The sequence below is a fragment of the Amaranthus tricolor genome, chromosome 3 (genome assembly GCF_026212465.1).
Source record: "Amaranthus tricolor cultivar Red isolate AtriRed21 chromosome 3, ASM2621246v1, whole genome shotgun sequence".
Taxonomy (NCBI): domain Eukaryota; kingdom Viridiplantae; phylum Streptophyta; class Magnoliopsida; order Caryophyllales; family Amaranthaceae; genus Amaranthus; species Amaranthus tricolor.
In genome coordinates, this window is record NC_080049.1 from 8,266,575 (window position 1) to 8,287,329 (window position 20,755).

The following is a 20,755-nucleotide window of genomic DNA, read 5'->3' on the forward strand; positions in this document are numbered from 1 at the left end:
CTTCAATACCAAACACACACTAGTGGAAAAAAGCTTATTTGCTGCGGTTTTATCCCCGTTATATGCTGCGGTTTTGACCCGCAACACTTGTGATAGCAACATATGACACAATATTATATGCTGCGGTTCTAGGAAAACCGTAGCATATAGTCCACTTTCTTTTTTTAAAAAAAATATGGACTATATGCTGCGGTTTTCCAAGAACCGCAGCATATAGTCCATATATATATATTTTTTTTTTTTTGTTTTTTTCATTTTATACTAATTCGCCACTAAATATTAATAACTATATACATAATAATTATTACACTAATAATCATTCAATATTTTCCCAATCATCACCAATCATCATCCAAATTAAACATCACACACACACACACACACACACACACACACACACACACACACACACACATATATATATATATATATATATATATATATATATATATATATAATTACAGTCTACTAATACCTTACGCAAAAATTCAATTCAAACGTGATGATCTAACTTGTCCTTCATTTCATCGATTGCTCGATAACTTGATGCATGTCAAGGAACGCAATTCAACACTGTAGTTACACAAAACATATAACATAAGAAATTTATTGTGCATACCAAACATAATATTACAACAAAAATAATATGCCTTAAACATTAAAATTCATACTTATACAACCTAATACAATTTGCAACCAAATACAACACAATTTCAATATGCCTTAAACTTTAAAATTTATACTTATGCATTCACAATAATATAATTCTTACGTATATCATATATCCATTAACTAATAAAATTACCAAAATTCCAAATGAGTTATACACAACAATACAAGTTATACGCAATAAGTTAAGTTATACACTACATTCTAAATTATACTATGCCTTAAACGCTAAAATTCATACTTTTACTTCTTCATACTTATATACAAAAAAAAAATTATATACACAACATTCCAAGGTATAAACTTATACTTTCAAATTCTTACTTTTAATATAAAAATACAAAACTTATAAAACATTCTAAGTTATAAACTTATACTTACATAACTTATACACAATGACATTTTAAGTTATAAACGTATGCTTACAATCGTACTTATACACAACATTCCAAATTATACACAACATTCAAGTTATAAACTTATACTTTGAAATTCATACTTACAATACAAAAAAAAAATTTATACACACAACATTTCAAGTTATAAACTTATATTTGCATAACTTATAAACAATGACATTTTACACAACATTCTAAGTTAAACACAATATTTCAAGTTATAAACTTACACGTTAAAATTCATACTTAAATTACACAAAAACAAACTTTTACGCAACATTTCAAGTTATACCCAACATTCAAGTTTAAACTTACACTTTAAAATTCATACTTATACACAAAAACAAAATCATACACAACATATGTTCAAAGGTTGAAGCTTGAATAAACCCTAAAATACCATGAAGCTTGAAAAACTAAAAGGTTGAAGAAATTATAGCTTAGATTTTTTAAAAAGCCCTCACATATTGTATGCTTCTAAGAATAGTTTCACATACCAATCTCCAATAAACACCAAAGTGTCAAAACCTAAGTGAGATTCACATAACTTGCATCAAAAAACGAAGACAACGATATGTACCTTAAAAAACGAAGACAACAATAAATACTATTACCATCAAAAAATCTAAGTGAGATTCACATAACTAGCATACAAAAACTAAACCCTAAAACACCATGAAGCTTGAAAAACTAAAAAAACGAAGAAGAACAACAACAATTTTCGTGGGTTTTGAAGAAGAAATTATACCTTAAAAAAACGAAGCCCTAAAACAATTGCGTGGGTTTTGAAGAACAACAACAACAACAACAATTTTCGTGCGTTTTGAAGAAGTTAAAGGTTGAAGAAGAAAAGAGGAAGAACAACAAATTTTCATGGGTTGAAGAAGGTTGAAGAAGATGAAGAGAAATGAGCAAATTATGTCGAAGTAAGGTGGGTTTTGAAAACAAATAATATATTTGAGAACCGCAGCATATGACACATTATATGCCGCAACATATACCCTTTTTTTTGCCTAATTTTTCTACTACTTTTATGTTGCGTTTTTATAAAACTACAACATATGTTGCACAGTATATAAGGTTTTTTCCACTAGTGACATGAGTTCTAGTAACCCCATGACCATAGCCAACAACACGTTGATTAGGTTTGTCTTCTTGATACACCATCTCATTAAAAACTTCTGTCTCAATCACCTCATGAGGTTGTTTCGAATCACGTAAACGTTCATCGACCCTAATTTCAGCAATATCCTATAACAATACAAAACTATAATGACATATACAATTACAGATATTATAATTATAAAGGTTTCCAATTTGATACTTTAATATACCATAAGATCTTAATGAGGGCGTTCATGAGTCAAGGAATCCATTCATGTACCAAGTGCTCGAACAAGGCACAAAGAGAATGTCACTTGAATTGAAAAAGGCAGCATGCAGTAAAGGCATGCTCGAACGAGCACAGTGTTGTGATGCAAACAGTAGCTTTCTGAAGTCCATGCTTGAACGAGCACTTAAATGCCTTGAACGAGCAGTCTTTTCAGAGTTGCCTAGGATCCTATTTTTGTTGTTTCAAGTCCTTGGAGCTGATTAATGTTGTTAATTCTTTGCATTAACTTTGTGTACTCATTGAATGTAATTAGTCTCTATAAATAGAGAGCTCATACGCTCATCAAATACATCCACAAAATACCCTAAGCCTAAACACATAGTCTATATCTCTTCTCTATTGTAATTCTCTAATTTGAGAGTTCTTTGAACTCCTTTGTGATAATATAAGCGAGATATTACACACCTCCGAGGAGGTAGCCAAAACTAGGTGTACCTCGTAAATCACTGTGTCATTTTTATTGCATTATTGTTTTCATTGAAAATGTAACTTGTTCATCATAAGACTTCATACCCTCGATCTTGGTGATATTGGAGTTTGAAACACGTCGTTTGAACTCTAATATAGCATCGTTTTTAGAGTACATCTTACAATGATACCGTTTCAGTTCATTTAACAATTTGTATTTAAAGTATATTTTTATATGAGATAACTAGTCATCTTTATTATTATGACAAGTAAACAAAAAATTGCAACAAATGCAAGAATGAGAAGAAGTCTCTAGCTACACCCGTTCGTTTCAATTAACACCTCCCGTAGACATCCCAAATTTTTATAATCAAAAGTCAAAAAAGGGCTTGCAATATGGCTTGCATGTAGCCATTTGACCATCAAAACAACACCCTCTCCTCTTTCTATTCTATCAAATATCTCATTATTTTTTTTTTTTACTATTTACCGATAATTCTTAATTTATATTTTATTTTTAATTAATAAGATAAAATATAAGTAAATGAAATCTTGTTTGATTCATCTTAATGTAAATTTAATTAATATTAAACTTTTTTATAATTTCTAACCACGTATAATTAGAGATACTTAAATTTGAAATAGTACATCATCTTGTACATCGTCTAGTGCTGTGCAAAATCAAACGGGAATTTGATTAGAATATGATGGAGTATTATTAATTATTAAGATACAAGACTTTTTCTTTAAAAGAAAAAAAGATATGAGATTTTGAGCCGGCGTCATATGTAACAAGTCTATGAAGAATGTATTTACAAGTTGACAAAGAAAGACATGTTAGAGACTAAAGTGCGTGTGCACGTTATTCTAATAAGCCACGAATTTACAAGTTGCTAGGACATGCATACATGACCTCCATTTCCATTATACCATAGCCTACAATAATTAAAAAACAAAATTTGCCTATAAAAGCCATCAATTTGATCCTTTATCATTCACACCAAAACTAGATTAATTTACGAGTACAATTAGAAGTTCGAGAAAGGAAAGTGAGGGAAGATTATTAAGTATGAGGAAATCGGCACTAGTTCTTGGGATCATTGTAATGAGCCTGGTTGGGCAGTGTTATGGCCAACCAAAGTATGAAAAACTCGACAACCAAGCGTTTAGGAGAGGGTTTTATCAAGGAAAATGTGCATATGATGTTGAACAAATTGTATTTGATGTCGTGAAATCTAAATTCTATGAGGACGTTAATTATGCAGCTGCTATGCTTCGCATGCTCTTTCATGATTGTTTTGTTAAGGTACATCCTACACTACCCTCTCTCTTGTATTGGTCTTATGTTAAGGACTAGACTGAATGTGTTTTATGATTTGATTTTATGAATTAGGGATGTGATGCATCAATTCTTCTTGATGGAGACAACTCGGAAAAGAAAGCACGACCAAATGGATCAGTTAGAGGTTATGAACTCATTGATGCTGCCAAGGCTGCTGTTGAGGAAAAATGCCCAAACCTTGTTTCTTGTGCTGATATCATTGTCTTAGTTACAAGAGACGCCGTTTCTCTGGTATGTAAGCCAACAATACCACCACATTCTTTATCATTCTTTTAATTACAAGTTATATGCAAATATGTTCAAATAAACCCGACGATTTGATGTTTATCTAATCTTGTAATCGAATTCGATTTGATTTAGCTTCAAAATGTATTCACAATTATATAAAAACAACCATAGACACAAGACTCGATTTAAATCAACCCGAAATTAATCTGACCAAGACCTAAATAAACACCTCTACGTAAAAAGAGGCAAATTGTGGTTTATTGTTGCTACTAACTTTAGGGTACGTTCATGGGTTCGCATAAAGTCCAACTTAAAATGGGTCTTAATCTCACATTTAAATTTAGTTAAATAAAAATAATTTTTATCTTAATTAGAGTAAATAATGTTTTTATTAGGCCAGGTTCTAGCTTCGATATTTGCTTAGTCTTTTCCTTTTCTTAGCCTACGCGATAATGATAAAAAAAATCTTGTTAAATGCATATGCATTGATATTATAGCTAATTTTCAGGCAAGAGGCAGCAAGGGGCCAGAATACAGCGTGAAGACTGGTAGACGTGATGGTTATATTTCTCTAGATACTGAGGCCAATAACAACTTGCCTTCCCCAAGGGTGCCCGTTGATGTCGCCATTGAAAAGTTTAAGCTCAAGGGTCTATCTAAAGAAGACTTTATCCTTCTTATGGGTAAGCCATCAAAGCACCTCAATTTTTAAAATATACTCTCTTTATCCTTCACGTTTTATTTTTATCACCAAACCAAAATCATAAATTGATGGTGGAACATATAAGATATCATGAAGCCTCAACACGCATGAGCTTAAATTTTTAGTTGAGTTATTAGTTTTTTAACATGATATTAAAAATCAACAATACAAAAAGCTTCAACCACCCCTCAAATTAAAGTGATATATTTTGCAGACGGGTCTGTGATTAGGGATAAACATAGGTCAATCTGATCCAGCTAAATCCAGATTCAAACCCTATTTCTTATTAGACCCATATTTAGGGTCTCTGTTATGAATGGTTTCATAAATGGTGTGACTTGAGTGCACAATTGATGTGTGCATTCATATGTGACTCTTGGGATGGTATCCAATGGGTATGTTAATGTTGGTGTTTAAGTTGGTAACTTAATGATTGTAGTGTTTAAAGTGTGATTTATTATGGTGAAGTATTCATGGGAATTATTGGTGTTAATGGTGATTAATGAAGAAGTTTAAAGGGTCTTGGAAGATGCTTTGCTCTAGCAGAATTTGACAGAAGAAGTCTGATGGTCGTTCGACCAGCTCGCTCGACCGAGCGAGCTCTTGGGTTGGTCGAGCGGTTCCTCTATTTCACCTAGGATGTTGTTTTTGCCTTTTAAGTTCTTGGAGCTGTTTCATATCATTCATTATTCCACATTAAGCATGTATTAAGTGAGCAATTATTATCAGTCTCGAAAAATTTGAACCCAGAGGATAGAGGACAAAATAAGACCAAATGAAAGAAATGAGTCTAGCTAGACCTAGAGGTGTTCATTCGCGTCATCAGGTTGATTTCGGATTGGTTTGAAATCGGGTTTTGTGTCTGTTTTGTATTTTACACCATTGTAAATCATTTCTGATGTCGGCTTAAATCGGATTTCTGTTTTAAACACCTCTAGCTGGACCAAATAAAACCAAATCCTACCTATGATACATCCACACTTCTCTCCCGAGCAAAGTATATAAAAAGTGATTGTGCGTTAAAACTTTATATATGTAGGTGGACACACGACTGGAATCGTACGTTGTATTCATTTCCAAGACCGTATCTACAATTTCAAGGGCACAGGAAATCCAGACCCAAGCATAGACAAAGGGTTTCTTAATTTTCTGAAAAACAATTGTCCACAGAATTCCACAGGTGCAGAATTCCTGTATCTTGATCAAAACACACCTATAGCCGTAGACAACGGGTACTACGGTGCAATCAACACGGGTAGAGGTCTTCTTCAAATCGATAACGACATCGCTTACCACGATGAAACTAAATACATTGTGGCTGATTTAGCTACCAACAATGACAAATTTTTCAGCAAATTTGTTGTGGCTTTGAATAATTTGGCTGGTGTTGATGTTCTTCTAGGCGATCAAGGGGAGATCAGGAAGTCTTGCCACTTTGTTAATCCTTCTAATCCTTCTTATTATAACCAACCATCAGGAAATTAAATTTCCCAAATTTGTTCCAATTTGAAGGGAGAATGTCATATGACTTCTAGCTAGCTAGATCGGACTAATTACTTCCTTATTTTTATACTCCTTTGTTGTTCCCTTAAAATTTCATATGTTTTTGCTTGATCATGTTTGTTTATTTTATTTATTTAATGTATTAGCATGCTACTAAAAATTGAAATTTTCTATAATTAATGAGACCTATATGCTTTATAAAGTATATTCATATTTTAATCGAATGTTTCTGAAAGAGAATGGCTCGGACCCTCAAAATGATAGAAAACGATGTAGAAGTTGAGTGGAAAAACAAGCAAGACAGAGTTTTTTGAGGTATCTAATGATACCTCCTCCTAAAAAGATGATTTCTTTCATTAATATATTCAACAATACACTAATGACAAACCAAACACACTTGAGTACACGCTCTCAAGATAGTGATTCCATTCAACAATGGAAATCACACACAATCTAATACATAGAAGAAGAAACTCTCTTGGTTCTAAAACCCTAGTCTTTCTAATGTGGATTAACCTTACTACTTAACTTCTAGTGATGTTCTAAGCCCTCTTATATTGCTTATCACATGTTAGAAGCCCTAGGACCAATGGCTTAAAAGCCCAAACATTTCCGCAACAAAAACAAAAACTTCTCGTATACGCGCACTGGGGCTCGCTCGACCCGAGCAAGCTTGCTCGACCTGTCGAGCAGCACCCTAGAACTTACTGGCCTACTTCTATCTAACTGCTCGACCGAGCCACATCCGCTATTTTAGGTGGCTTCCCTCATGTTCTTATTATTTGTACCCAAATCAAAAGCGACAACTAAATTGAATTGAAGAGAGTATTAAATATGTAATTTTCTTTTTTTTTTTTATAAAAAATATCTATTTTTCTTATTTGGTAATCTTTTTCCCTTGTTTGTGTTCATTGGGATTCAACTATTTAAACGGGATATTTGATCAAAGTAGGAGGGAGTTGAAGCCAACTTGAAAATTCTAAGAAATACAATTACTAAATATCTTGTTAGTCAATGTCAAGTGACAAATATTAGATTAAGAAGAGGAGAAATTGCAAGGAACTAAACATATTGACAAGATTAGGAAGGATGAAAAATTCTTAGAGCAATGTGTTATTAGATTATAAAATCCAAAAAATAAATTGGAAGATCATATTATTAATAATGTTGCTAGTGTTATTGAACACAATGATATTTTAGTTAAATAATTTGTGGACTTACTAAATTTCAAAGAAAAATAACCTCTCACTTAACCCTACTTTTAATTTAAAAAATTGTTACGAAGAAGAAATATAACTGTCATTTTGTTCAATTTTTTAAATGATAAATCCCATCCACACGTGTTTTCTAGTATGGTCCAACTCAGATTTTTTCTATACAATCTCAAAGTAATTTAATTCAAAAATCAAAGTTATTTTTATTACAACCCGACCATTCAATAATTAAATAGTTATAGTCACTATATATAAATGATAGTTAAAAAGTAATAATAATAAGTAACACCAATAATAATAATAATAATAGTAATAAGAAAAGAAGAACAAAAAGAAGTAGTATAATTGTTTTAATTTTGTTTGATGTGATTGGATTTAAATTTTTATGGTTTGATTTTCTCGGATCTGATTTGGAGAAAAACAACTAATAAGTTGAAAAGAAAAAACTTTCAATAATCACTTTGGATTATTTTCATCTATATCGGATATTCTTGGCTTATACACACCCCCCAAGAGTCTAGGGAATATAAAATGTTTGTATATACCCATTTTTTATTCGGAAAAATGAGCATAAAATCTTATGTTGCAAATGTGACAAGAAAAATATAATTAGTATTGTTGCCCATGACAGGCGAGAATGATGTGCTTTAGTATGATATAGTCCGTTTGGGCCGAGTCTAAATGTATTTGTTTTTTGTCATTATTTGAAGTACTAATTTAGAGTTGAATTACTTATATATTTGTCAATACTTTTTTATTTTGTTGATATAAGACCTGGGATTTACACTAAACAAATTTTTTCCCAGACCAAGAACCACATTACTTGTGTCCTCAGTGATATATATCATATGTCTCCTTGCATCGCTGTTTCCCCACAAAATATGCTTTCTTGACAACCATGTCAAAAAGACTCTCTAATTTGGAAGTAGATCGAATTAGTCAATATTTGGATTTTTTTTTTTTTTCTTATACACAACTTGTAATCCTTATGCAAGTAAATATGAAAAAAAAAATAAAGTTTTCCAAACCCTAAGATTTTTTGTTTTTGATTCTTCTCACGAGTTTCTACACTTGCTAAAATGGCAAGGCCTCTAATTAATCATGTCTTTACATATTTATGCTTATCTTGTTATATATCAAAATAATAATGAAAAAACAACAAAAAAAACTTAGTTGAATTTACTACGAACTTTGCTAATCTGTCCTTGATCACCAGTGAGGACATCAAGGGCTTGTAGTTTAATCATAGCATCAACCAATTTAGAATTGAATAAAGCTCCATTTGTAGCAAACTGTTGAACAAACCCTCTCGTATTACTATCACGAGCCAATGCTTGGTCGATTGGTAGGATCCCTCGTTGCTTCAGAATTTGATCGTAGAATGAGTTATCAAAAATGTTGGAACTTTCAGGATTTTGATCAAGAGAGGTGAAATTGTTAGATGTTGAGCCTTGTGGGCATGTAGGAATTAGTTGTCGACGAAGGTTCATGAAAACGATGCTATATTAGAGATCAAACAGCTTGTTTCAATCTCTAATATCACCAAGATTGAATGTATGAAGTCTTGTGACAAACAAATTACACTATTAATGATATCGATGTTTATAGGAGATAATAATGCAATGAAACGACACAAAGATTTAACGAGGTTCACCCAATTAAGACTACGTCCTCCGGTGTGTAGTATCTTACTTATATTATCAAAGGAGTTCGAAGAACTCTCAAATGGAGAATTACAATAGAGAATAGTTTAGGCTAGTGTTTAGGCTTGGGTGTATTTTGTGGATGTGTTACAATGGCATATGAGACCTCTATTTATAGAGGTTTGTACATTAATGAGTATTACATAATTAAGGCTAAGAATTAATGCACAATAAACAACTTTAAGGAGCATCAAGAGCCAAAAGCCGAATCCAATGCTCGATCAAGGCAATGCTTCATAACTTGGATGCCTCGTACAAGAATCTTCACCTTTTAGTCTTCTCATTTACTATGATTCATCGTGCCATAATTCATATTTATTACACCCATGTTTAAGTCTCTTGTTAAATGCCTCGTAGCTTCATGCATTGAACACCCACTTAAACTTCTCAAGAGATACCATCTTTATGTGCATGACTTGATTGTGCACTTAAGTCACCATTAACATAAACAGTTTAGGTCCATGTTTGGGTTGAAATCTCTATTACCTCTATACAATCGATCTTGAAAGAATGTACTGTGTGAAATTCCAACTGTGTGACAACCAGTTGCATCCACTTAAACGAATTAGTATTATCTCTATGTAGACTTGAATCATGTTTAGTTTATCTGAATTTTACAAGTATGATTGCGTAGTATTTGGCATATCAAACAGATTAGATTTGGTTAGGTGGGTTTAGGTTTGTGTCATATATAAACACGTTGAAAATCCTTTACTCAAACCTAACTCATTTACTTAATTTGGTAGAATATCACAACTTTGACCTCCTCTGTAACTAGTATGAAATATTTTGATTTTAATTTTAGATTTTTAACATTGACCGCATCTTTTTTGGGCTTCAATTTTAAACATTACGTTTATAAGTTGTTTATTTTGTATTTATTATGAAAAATAGGAACATATTATATGAATAACTTTAAGTAATACTTGTTAATTTATCCGGAATTAACTTGTTTAATTAAATGCCTTATATGTATACATGTCTATTTTACGTTTAAAACTTTAACCCTAACCTTGCCCATTTGATAAATAGATTAGATCTGGTCAACCCATTTAATTGATTAGGTTAAAAGTCTCAATTTAAGCCCACTTATTTTAGATTAAGTTCACATCAAGTTAACATATCGGGTTAATTAGCATTTGCAAGGCCCAAGTAATATACCAAAAAGAGCCACCATTTCTTGGGTAGTGAATTTTTTAGCAGCAAAGGCAGATATACTCTGAGCGACCGATCCAAATGGGCTTGGAAGCTTTACATCTTCAGCTCTTGATATCATCCCATCCCTCCGCCCTGTTTCTACCAAATATTCTGGTCCTCCACCCTATTTTAAATATATTCCAAAACAATGTTTAGAACATACGTATTAATAATTTATTGTGAACACTTTAAAGCATAAATGTGTATAAAGTAGTTTTTTACCAGCTTAATAAGTTCTTTCGTAGCAATAGCAATAATGTCAGCATAAGAGACAACACCGGGACATTATGATTCTGCGACATCCTTTAGAGTGTCGACAAACTCATATCCCCTAACTCTTTAAGTTTGGACCGGCATTTCTCTTCGTGGAAGGTCCATCAATTAAAATGGATGCATCATATCCCTTTTAAGCATTTGCAAAAATATATAATTAGTTCATTTCTGAGATTAGCTTAGTATATGTAACTAATTAATGTGTATAGCTAAGTATTTTATCATCTTAGAAAAATGTACAATTATTAAAATAGGAATTTATACTTACATGGATGAAGCAGTCATGAAATTGCATACGGAGGAGGGCAGCAAGAAGAGAAGCATCCTTTTGAAATTCTTCTTGGACTTTAGCAGTAATAGAAGACTCAACATCAACATTTATATTAGGGCATAAACCTTTGTATGCCTTCTTGAAAATCTAGAGGTTTAGAAGGAATATGGGGGCTTATGGGTAGGTGCAAAAGGAATGGTTGTAGGACTTGGAATATCAATTGGAGTCTTGGAAGGAATAGGACTTATAGAAGGAGTTATTGTGGGATGATTGGGAGGAGCGTTAGGAGATATTATAGGGATGAAAGGAATGGTTGGAGGAATAGAAGGAACTTGAGTTGGAGTTTCTAAAGGATTAGTAGACAAAATAGGACTTGGTGAAGGGGTACTAAAAGCATGAATAGGTGTATTTTTAGGAGGGTTCAAAGGACTTGATTGTGGAAGGAGATATGGGCTTTGTAATGATAAGAGGAGGACTTGAAGGATTTGTAGGAAGGTTAAGAGGAGGGTTCAAAGGACTTATGGAAGGAAATATAGGCTTTGTGACAATAAGAGGAGGGCTAGAAGGTTGAATTAAAGGGTTAGTAGAAGTAGGACTATTAGAAGGGGTTAATGTATTTGTTGGAGGATTAGTAATAGGGCTTGTTGTAGAATTAGAAGGATAAGGAGGACTAATATAATAAGGGTTAGATGAAGGTATTGGAGGACTATAATAATAAGAATTAGATAAAGGATATAAAGAAGGGCTACTTAGTTTATGACTATTTGTTGGGATGAACTTACCAACATATTTACCATAGTGTCTGAATTTTAAGCGCCGCAAATACAAATCAAAATCATTGGATTTAACATGATGGTTAAATTTTAATCACTCAATACTAAATTGATCCAAATAGTTAAGTGCTTCAAGTAATTAAATAGAAGTCGGAAGACCCATCGTTTTCTCGCCTTCTCAAGCTTTTTCTATTTTTGTTTTTTGATTACAAGGTACTGAGGGAAAGAAAAAGAGACGCGCTATGTGAGAATCAAACTCAAGATCTTGTTCAAGAAAAGTGGTATTTGCTCTAACTGAGCTGATGAAAACCGATTCTCAAACTTCTTCTATGCTTTATTAGTTTGATTGTAGGTTATAATTCCACAAAGTGGTATATTAGTTTGTAGTTTGAGCTAATTTAGTTGTTTGCTTCATGATCAATACGTAGCCCACATATATAGTTTTCTTGGGGAAACTAAACAAGTAATGTACAATTTGTTATTATTGTGATGAAATTTATAATTGAATCCTAAAGTTGGTTGCTAGACGAATAATGCAACAACGTGGAAGATCATTTGGTCTCTATCCTATGTATTCTAAGGAGGCATTAGACATGATTAGCAAACAATTAGAAGCTAATTATTATGCTAATGAAGAATGTCTTCGATTAGGAACACAACAATAATATGGTGTCAATTAATTCCTAAAGTTAGCTGTCAGAATAATACATACGGTACGTTATTTTAAAAATAACATCAAGATTAATTACTTGCTACGATTACTAACATATGAGAAGCACAATTAATTTCTAAAGCTAATTACATGAGACTATATCACCATAAGACGAGTTTATATAATTAATTAAATTTTCTATTTGACCAAGTTAAATTTGTAAGTGATCATTTTAACTCTCTAAGACTATTAAAAGTAATTATTTAAAAATATAATTGATCAATTTTAAGATTATAAATAATCACTTTAATATAATATGTATACATCGAGTAAATCCATTAGAATTTGTCTTAAAATAAAATCATCTCATTAAAAAATTTGTTATCATCACATAATATCAATTATCATGGCCGTTGCAATAATCATAAAAGGATTTTGATAATGATCACTTCGCGTATATAGTAATTGGCATGTCAAAACTAATATGCATGAATGTATGCATGCGACACAAAGTAAAGATACGTTGTATATATGTTAGGTAAGAGTATTTTAAGCTAGTTCTAAATAGTTGTGATATTTCTTTTTGTTTTAATTTATGAAAAAAAAATTTTGTAAATTTAGTTGCAATATATTTCTTTTTATGTTTGTTCGATCAATATGATTATATTTTTTTTTACATTAAGTTTTTACTAGTGATCTATTTTTAAAATCTAACTTAGTTTACTCGAGACATCTTGTCTAATTTAAATTTAATAAACTAATTATTTATCCAAATAACTAACAATTGAATGCACTTACACCATTCAAACCTAATTAAACACAATAATAAGATAAAAACTATTAGCTAAAACTTAAAATAGAAAAATGGGATTAATAAATAAATAAATAATAATAGGGTATTGAGAATCATACATATTAATAAAATTGTTGAAAAATGACAAATGTAATTTTTAGGGTGCTTTGGCAAATATAATTATTTTAGTGGATAATAGTTGATTACATGACAATATTTATCTAATTTAGAATTTGATCTTTTTTAAAATTGGAGCTAAATTATAGAACGTATTTTTATAATTTATTATAGCAATTCTATAAGTTTAACCAAAATATATTTATTTGAATGAAAAATTGATACATTCGATAAATAATTTTAAAAATTAATATTTAATTTTAACTTAAAAAGTCATAAATAATAAATTTAATCACAATAATATATATATTTGCATTATTCTTTGAAATTATATTTTTATATATTTTATAATACTCATAAATTCGTGTATTACACAAGTATATATACTAATTTCTCATAGAATGAATAAATTTTTATAGTTAATGCACTTGAAATAATAATAGGCAGACAAGAGTAGACATTCCTTTCGTTTAGTGATAGTATTTATTATTTAAAGCAGCAAAATCAAAGAAAATATTCTCTATATATCCTCTGTTTGTGGAGAAAGTTGTAAAGTCAAACTCCTTTATTAATTTAAAAATTTATGTTGTAAGTCAACAAATACTCCCTTATTCAAGAGTTATTATCTTACTTGCTTTTTATAAATTTGTCAAATACTCTAATTTACTTCATAATATTTCAAATTTTTAACATAAAAATTTTCATTTCTTCTTTTTGGCATATTCACTTGTCTAGTTTTCTTATTCGATAATCTTTTTTCGTTTTTTATGTCCAAATAAAATCCAACTATATTTAAACAATTTTTATTAAATATTTTACTCATTTTTCTTATTCCATCTTATTTGGTCCTTCTATCCTCTTTCTTAAAATTATTGTCAAATCAAAGAAGATATTTAATTAAAATAGAAGGAAATTAAAGCTAATTTGAAAATATCTACAAATACTATTATTAAATATCATGTTAGAGTAAATGACTAATAACAAATATAAGATAAAAAAAACAAAAGAGAAACTGCAAGGAACTAAAAAAGACAAGATTTGAAAGTAGAAAAATTCTAATGGCTATGTGTTTTATTGCATGGAAAAATTATTGTAAATAATTTAATTTATTTTTTTATTATTTGTCAATAGTTTAATTTTTTTGAAATTCTTTTAATAATTCAACCTTTGCTTTCAGTTTGTTATCAATGAACCCTTTAAAAAATGACTGCTATATTAACTTACCTCTCATCTTCTCCTTCTTTATAATAATCCAACATATTTTTCATTATCTGTCAATAATCTCACCTTTTGAATATTTTTTAATAATTCAATTTTTGTTTTCATTTTATTGTCAATGGACCCTTTAAGAAGTTAAATACTCAATTTCTCTTTGCCACTAGTTTATAATAATCCAATATATCTCATTCATACATGTTAAGTCTTTTTTAATTTCTTTAAGCCATTTTCTCTTCAATTATCATCAAAAAATCCACAATTTTGAAAATACTCAATTTTTCTTTGTCATTAATTTAAAGGGGTAGTATACTTTGAAGGAAAGTGAAAAACATACGACTATTAATAATTTTTATAATTATATTGATTATAAAATTTTAACTTGTAAATTTCAACTCGATAAAGATAATACAAAACGGGTCGGCGGGTACCAGACTCAATGTATTTTGTTGCCCATGACCTAACTCGGTTAAGGCGGGTCGAGTACCTGACCCGGATTATATTTATTATTTAAAAAAATTGACCCACCATTTAGGATGTGGGTTAGCGAGTCGGGTCAAGCAGGTCAGATTTTTTGAACACCCTTAGTTGATGGGATATGTATGTAAAGACAATTATTATTTATGCAATGATCAACTTTATAAGCTTGGAAAATAATAGTAATTTTATTTAGTTTTTTAAAGGGTCTATTGGCAACAAACTATAAGTAAAGGTTGGATTTTAAAAAAAGAATTTAAGGTGGAATTATTATAAAGAAGGAAGAAGATGAGAGGTAACTTGAAATAGCAAATTATTTTTTAAAGGGTCTATTAGCAACAAACTGAAAGCAAATATTGAATTATTAAAAAAATTTCAAAAGGTTGAATTATTGAAATGTTTGATTATTTACAAAATTTTTTCTTAAAATTTGAACTAGATATTATGTTATGTACTCACTAATGATTTTAAAGATAAAAATTCTCTCACTTAACCCCACTTTTAACTTTAGAAAAATTGTAAGAACTAACAAATATAACTAAAATTTTTTGTTAATTTTTTGAATGATAGATCCATCTATGTGTTTTCTAGTATGGTTTGACTCAAATACATTTTCTATACAACTCAAAAGTAATCTGACTCAAAAATAATACTCCCTCTTGTCCTATTTATTTGTCCCATTTGATTTGGATACATTTGCCAATATACATTTTCGATCTTAAATATCTCTAATTATACTTGAGTAAAAATTATAAAAAGTTAATATTAATAAAATTTACAATAAGATGAACTAAACAAGATCCCAAAAGATAATGTTGTAATTTATAGATTAAGAACAAATCACATAATAAGAGTGATTGATAAATAGTGTGAAAAACCAAATGGGACAAGTAAAGCGAATAGGAGGCAGTAATAAGTAACACTACTACTACTACTACTACTAATAATAATAATAATAATAATAATAATAATAATAATAATAATGTTAATGCAAGTACCAAAACTCTTAGGTGATGACAATGACACATAATTAATCGAATATGCTTTATCGTGTACTTTGAAAAAGGAGGATATGAATGTGTCGAATTATGGTGAATTGAGATTTGGGTCGATACATGAGGTTATCAATGTGAAGTATATGAGATACATTCAACAAGGTAATAAAGGCCTTGAACAAGGTATGAAAGGATTTCACTAAAGATGCTAGACCATATATGCCTTGAACGAGGCAAGACATGGTATGGGGGTTCCTCGATCAACGCAACAAGAGAAGAGAAAAATAGGGAGAGCTTGACTAGCTCCTCATTCGAGCGGCTATAGTACTCGTTTAAGCGGCATATTGTATAGCAAATAGTGATTGTTTGATCTTGTTGCTCGTTCGAGCACATGGTGGCACGTTCGAGCAGCTTGCCCAAGATACCTAATGGTTAATTTTGTGTGTTATGTGTGTTTCAATAGGGCATTATTTCTTTTTTATTGTTGTACATTATTAGTGAGTTAATGTGTTATTTTAGAATGATATGTACCCTCTATATAAAACGCTTATAAATTTATAGATTCAACACACACACAATATTGAGAGTGAGGGTATATAAATTAAAGTAAGGGGGTAGGGTGTTTACCATAAGAGTTTCATTCTTTGCATTAGTATCTGTGATCTTTATTGTTAGGAGATTTTTTACTAGAGAGTGTGTTCTCAAGTAGGGAGGGTTATTTATATTCATATTGTTGAATCTAATTATAAATAAGCATTTGTTGAGAGAAAAGTTTTCAAGATACCTCATACATTGTGTGTTCTTCTTTCTATTGCTTATTGTTGTTTTTTATTTTATTTCACATTTGAGAGTCCTTATTGCTTTCATTTCAAATAATAATAATAATAACAATAATAATAATAATAATAATTTCATCGGCTCTTATTCAATACGGCTGAAATTCTATTTTTATGGTATTAATTGATCTGGTCTGATTCCGATAAAAACAAGTAATAAGTTGAAGAGAACGAGATCTCGATGATTAGTTTAGATTAACTTTTGTCCACGTAGGATAGCTTGTCCGTGCTTCACAATTGGAGTTGTACTATACACATAGCTTGTATCTAGATGAGAAAATATATGCAATGTCAAGAAACGTATAATTAGTATTGTCGTATAATTAGTATTGTTGGCTGGGTCCCTGTGAATAATCTGCATTATTATGATATTATTTGTTCTGGGTTGAGTCCATACGAATTTATTTTTGCCACCTTTCCAAAAAACTTCATAATTAATTGGAGCTGGATATATCACTCATATATTTATCTACACTTTCTTATTTTTTTCGATATATGGGGCTTAAGATGTAGAATTAACATATAATTAGATGAAAACATATGCAATGACAAGAAAGGTATAAATATAATTAGTATTGATAAGCTCTGAGGTTGTACACTTGCTAAAATGGCAAGGCCTCTAAATCTCATGCCTTTACAGTTTACATATATATGATTTATCTTATTATTTATCAAATATAATAATGAAAAAAACCAAAAAAAAATGAAAAATGAAAAGTTTCTTCTCGTTTGTTACGTTAATTATATATAATTCTTAGTTGAATTTACTACAAACTTTTCTAATCTGTCCTTGATCACCAGTGAGGACATCAAGGGCTTGTAGTTTAATCATAGCATCAACCAATTTAGAATTGAATAAGGCTCCATTTGTAGCAAACTGTTGAACAAACCCTCTCGTATTACTATCACGAGCCAATGCTTGGTCGATTGGTAGGATCCCTCGTTGCTTCAGAATTTGATCGTAGAATGAGTTATCAAAAATGTTGGAACTTTCAGGATTTTGATCAAGAGAGGTGAAATTGTTAGATGTTGAGCCTTGTGGGCATGTAGGAATTAGTTGTCGACGAAGGTTCGGATCCATGTTTGGGTCGAAATCTCTAGTACCTCTATACAGCCGATCTTGAAAGAAAGTACAATGCGAAATTCCAACTGTGTGACAACCTGTTGCATCCACTTAAACGAATTAGTATTGCCTTTCTGTAGACTTAAATCATGTTCAATTTATCTTAATATTACGAGTTTGATTTATAGTAGTATTAGACTTTTCAAACAAATCAGGCTAGGTTAGATTTGGGTTCAGGTTTGGATAATATATAAATAAGTTAGAAACTCCTTGATTGAAATTTTAATTCATTTAGTTATTTGGGTTGAAAATCAAAACTCTAACTGGTCAACGTGATTTTGACCCACTTAATCTTTAAAGTTTTTTTTTAATTTAGAATTTTGATTGCATCTTATTTTTAAGGCCTTAAGTTTAAAATTTTCGTTTGCTGAGTTGTTTACTTTGTATTTATTATGAAAAATAGGAAAATATTAAATAAATTAAGTTCATGTAATACTTGGTGATTTAACTTGAAATAACACGTTTAATTAATATGTAGTTATATATGTATATTTTATGTTTGAAATTTTGACCTTAGTCTAAGACATTTAATAAACAGATTAGGTGGGATTAGCAAGTTGCAAGGCCCAAGTAATATACCAAAAAGAGCCACCATTTCTTGGGTAGTGAATTTTTTAGCAGCAAAGGCAGATATACTCTGAGCGACCGATCCAAATGGGCTTGGAAGCTTTACATCTTCAGCTCTTGATATCATCCCATCCCTCCGCCCTGTTTCTACCAAATATTCTGGTCCTCCACCCTATTTTAAATATATTCCAAAACAATGTTTAGAACATACGTATTAATAAATTTAATGCAAAAACGTTACGACGTTAGTGCGCATATGTAGTAGCATTTTACCAGCTTAATAAGTTCTTTGGTAGCAATAGCAATAATGTCAGCACAAGAGACAACACCAGGACATTCCGATTCTGCGACATCCTTTAAAGTGTCGATAAACTCATATCCCCTAACGCTTAAGTTTGGACCGGCATTTTTCTCTGTGGAAGGTCCATCAATTAAGATGGATGCATCACATCCCTTTTCAACAATTGCAAAAATATATAATTAGTTCATTCCGTACATTAGCCAAGTATATGTAATTAATTATTGTGTATGGCTAAGTATTTTATCATCTTAGAAAAAAAAAAAGTATTATGATTAAAGTAGGAATTTATACTTACATGGACAAAGCAGTCATGAAATTGCATACGAAGGAGGGCAGCAAGAAGAGAAGCATCCTTTCGAAATTCTTCTTGGACTTTAGCGATAATAGAAGACTCAACATCCACATTTATATTAGGGCATGATCCTTTGTAGAAGCCTACTTGCAAACCCAAAGGTTTAGAAGGAATAGGAGGGCTTATGGGTGGCTTTGAAATACTTGTATTAGGAGCATTAGGAGGAACATGAGCAGGACTTGGTGAAGGGGAGAAAGGGATTGTGGGAGGATTAATAGGAGAAATTATTGAAGGTGCAATAGGATTGGTTGGAGGACTTGGAAAATCAATTGGAGTCTTGGAAGGAATAGGAGGACTTATCGTGGGATGATTAAAAGGAGCATTAGGAGATATTGTAGGGATGAAAGGATTGGTAGAAGGAATAGAAGGAGCTTTTGTTGGAGTTCCTAAAGGATTAGAAGACAAAATAGGACTTGGTGAAGGGGTAAAAACATGATTAGGTGTATTCTTAGGAGGGTTAGATGGATTTGTTGGAGGATTCAAAGGACTTGTGGAAGGAGATATAGGCTTTGTAACAATAAGAGGAGGACTTGAAGGATTTGTAGGAGGGTTCAAAGGACTTATGGAAGGAGATGTAGGTTTTGGAACAATAAGAGGAGGACTAGAAGGTTGAATTAAAGGGTTATTAGAACTAGGACCATAAGAAGGGGTTAATGTATTTGTTGGAGGATTAGTAATAGGGCTTATTGTGGGATTAGAAGGATATGGAGGACTATAATAATAAGGGTGAGATGAAGAATATGAAGAAGGGCTACTTAGTTTATGACTATTTGTTGGAGTGAACTTGCTAGCATATTTACCATGGTGTCTAAACTTTAAACGCCGCAAATACAAACCAAAACCATTGGATTTAGCATTGTGGTTAAATTTTAAGCCCCTTAAGTGCATTCTTAAACCTAGAGAGTCACCAACATGATTGCTTAATACTAAAATGAGCCAAATAGTTAGTGCTTTAAGTAAGGAAATAGAAACTGGAAGACACATTATTTTCTCGCCTTCTCAAGCTTTGTTATTTTTTTTTCTAGTTATAAGGTTGGTTGAAAAAAGGAGACAGACTTAGTGAAAAAAGGACTTTATTTGGAAAAAATAGTATTTGCCCCAACTGAATAGACAAGACCCGATTCTTAAGCTTCTTTTATGCTTGATTGTAGTTTGTAATTCTACAAAGTAGTATATTGGTTTGTGGTTTGAGCTAGTTTAGTTGTTTGTTTCATGATCAATTAGTAGCCCTTATATATAGCTTTTTTTGGGG

The 20,755-nt window shown here is 31.0% G+C and overlaps 2 protein-coding genes and 1 pseudogene across 2 annotated transcripts; 1 reads left to right on the forward strand and 2 right to left on the reverse strand.

The window, feature by feature from the left end:
* The first annotated feature begins 3,880 nt into the window (after positions 1-3,880).
* Positions 3,881-6,825, forward strand: LOC130809436 (peroxidase 57-like). The gene is made up of 4 exons (XM_057675220.1): positions 3,881-4,174; positions 4,262-4,441; positions 4,947-5,121; positions 6,181-6,825. Exons 1-4 carry the CDS (start codon positions 3,938-3,940, stop codon positions 6,624-6,626), a joined length of 1,038 nt encoding a protein of 345 aa, XP_057531203.1. The 5' UTR covers positions 3,881-3,937; the 3' UTR covers positions 6,627-6,825.
* A 2,202-nt stretch (positions 6,826-9,027) lies between these two features.
* LOC130808303 (peroxidase 44-like) lies at positions 9,028-17,521 on the reverse strand (annotated as a pseudogene).
* Positions 17,522-17,889: 368 nt separating this feature from the next.
* Positions 17,890-20,487, reverse strand: LOC130808304 (uncharacterized). The gene is made up of 4 exons (XM_057673782.1): positions 19,447-20,487; positions 19,124-19,303; positions 18,863-19,022; positions 17,890-18,321 (listed from the first exon to the last, which is right to left on the reverse strand). Exons 1-4 carry the CDS (start codon positions 20,485-20,487, stop codon positions 17,915-17,917), a joined length of 1,788 nt encoding a protein of 595 aa, XP_057529765.1. The 3' UTR covers positions 17,890-17,914.
* Positions 20,488-20,755: the final 268 nt, after the last annotated feature.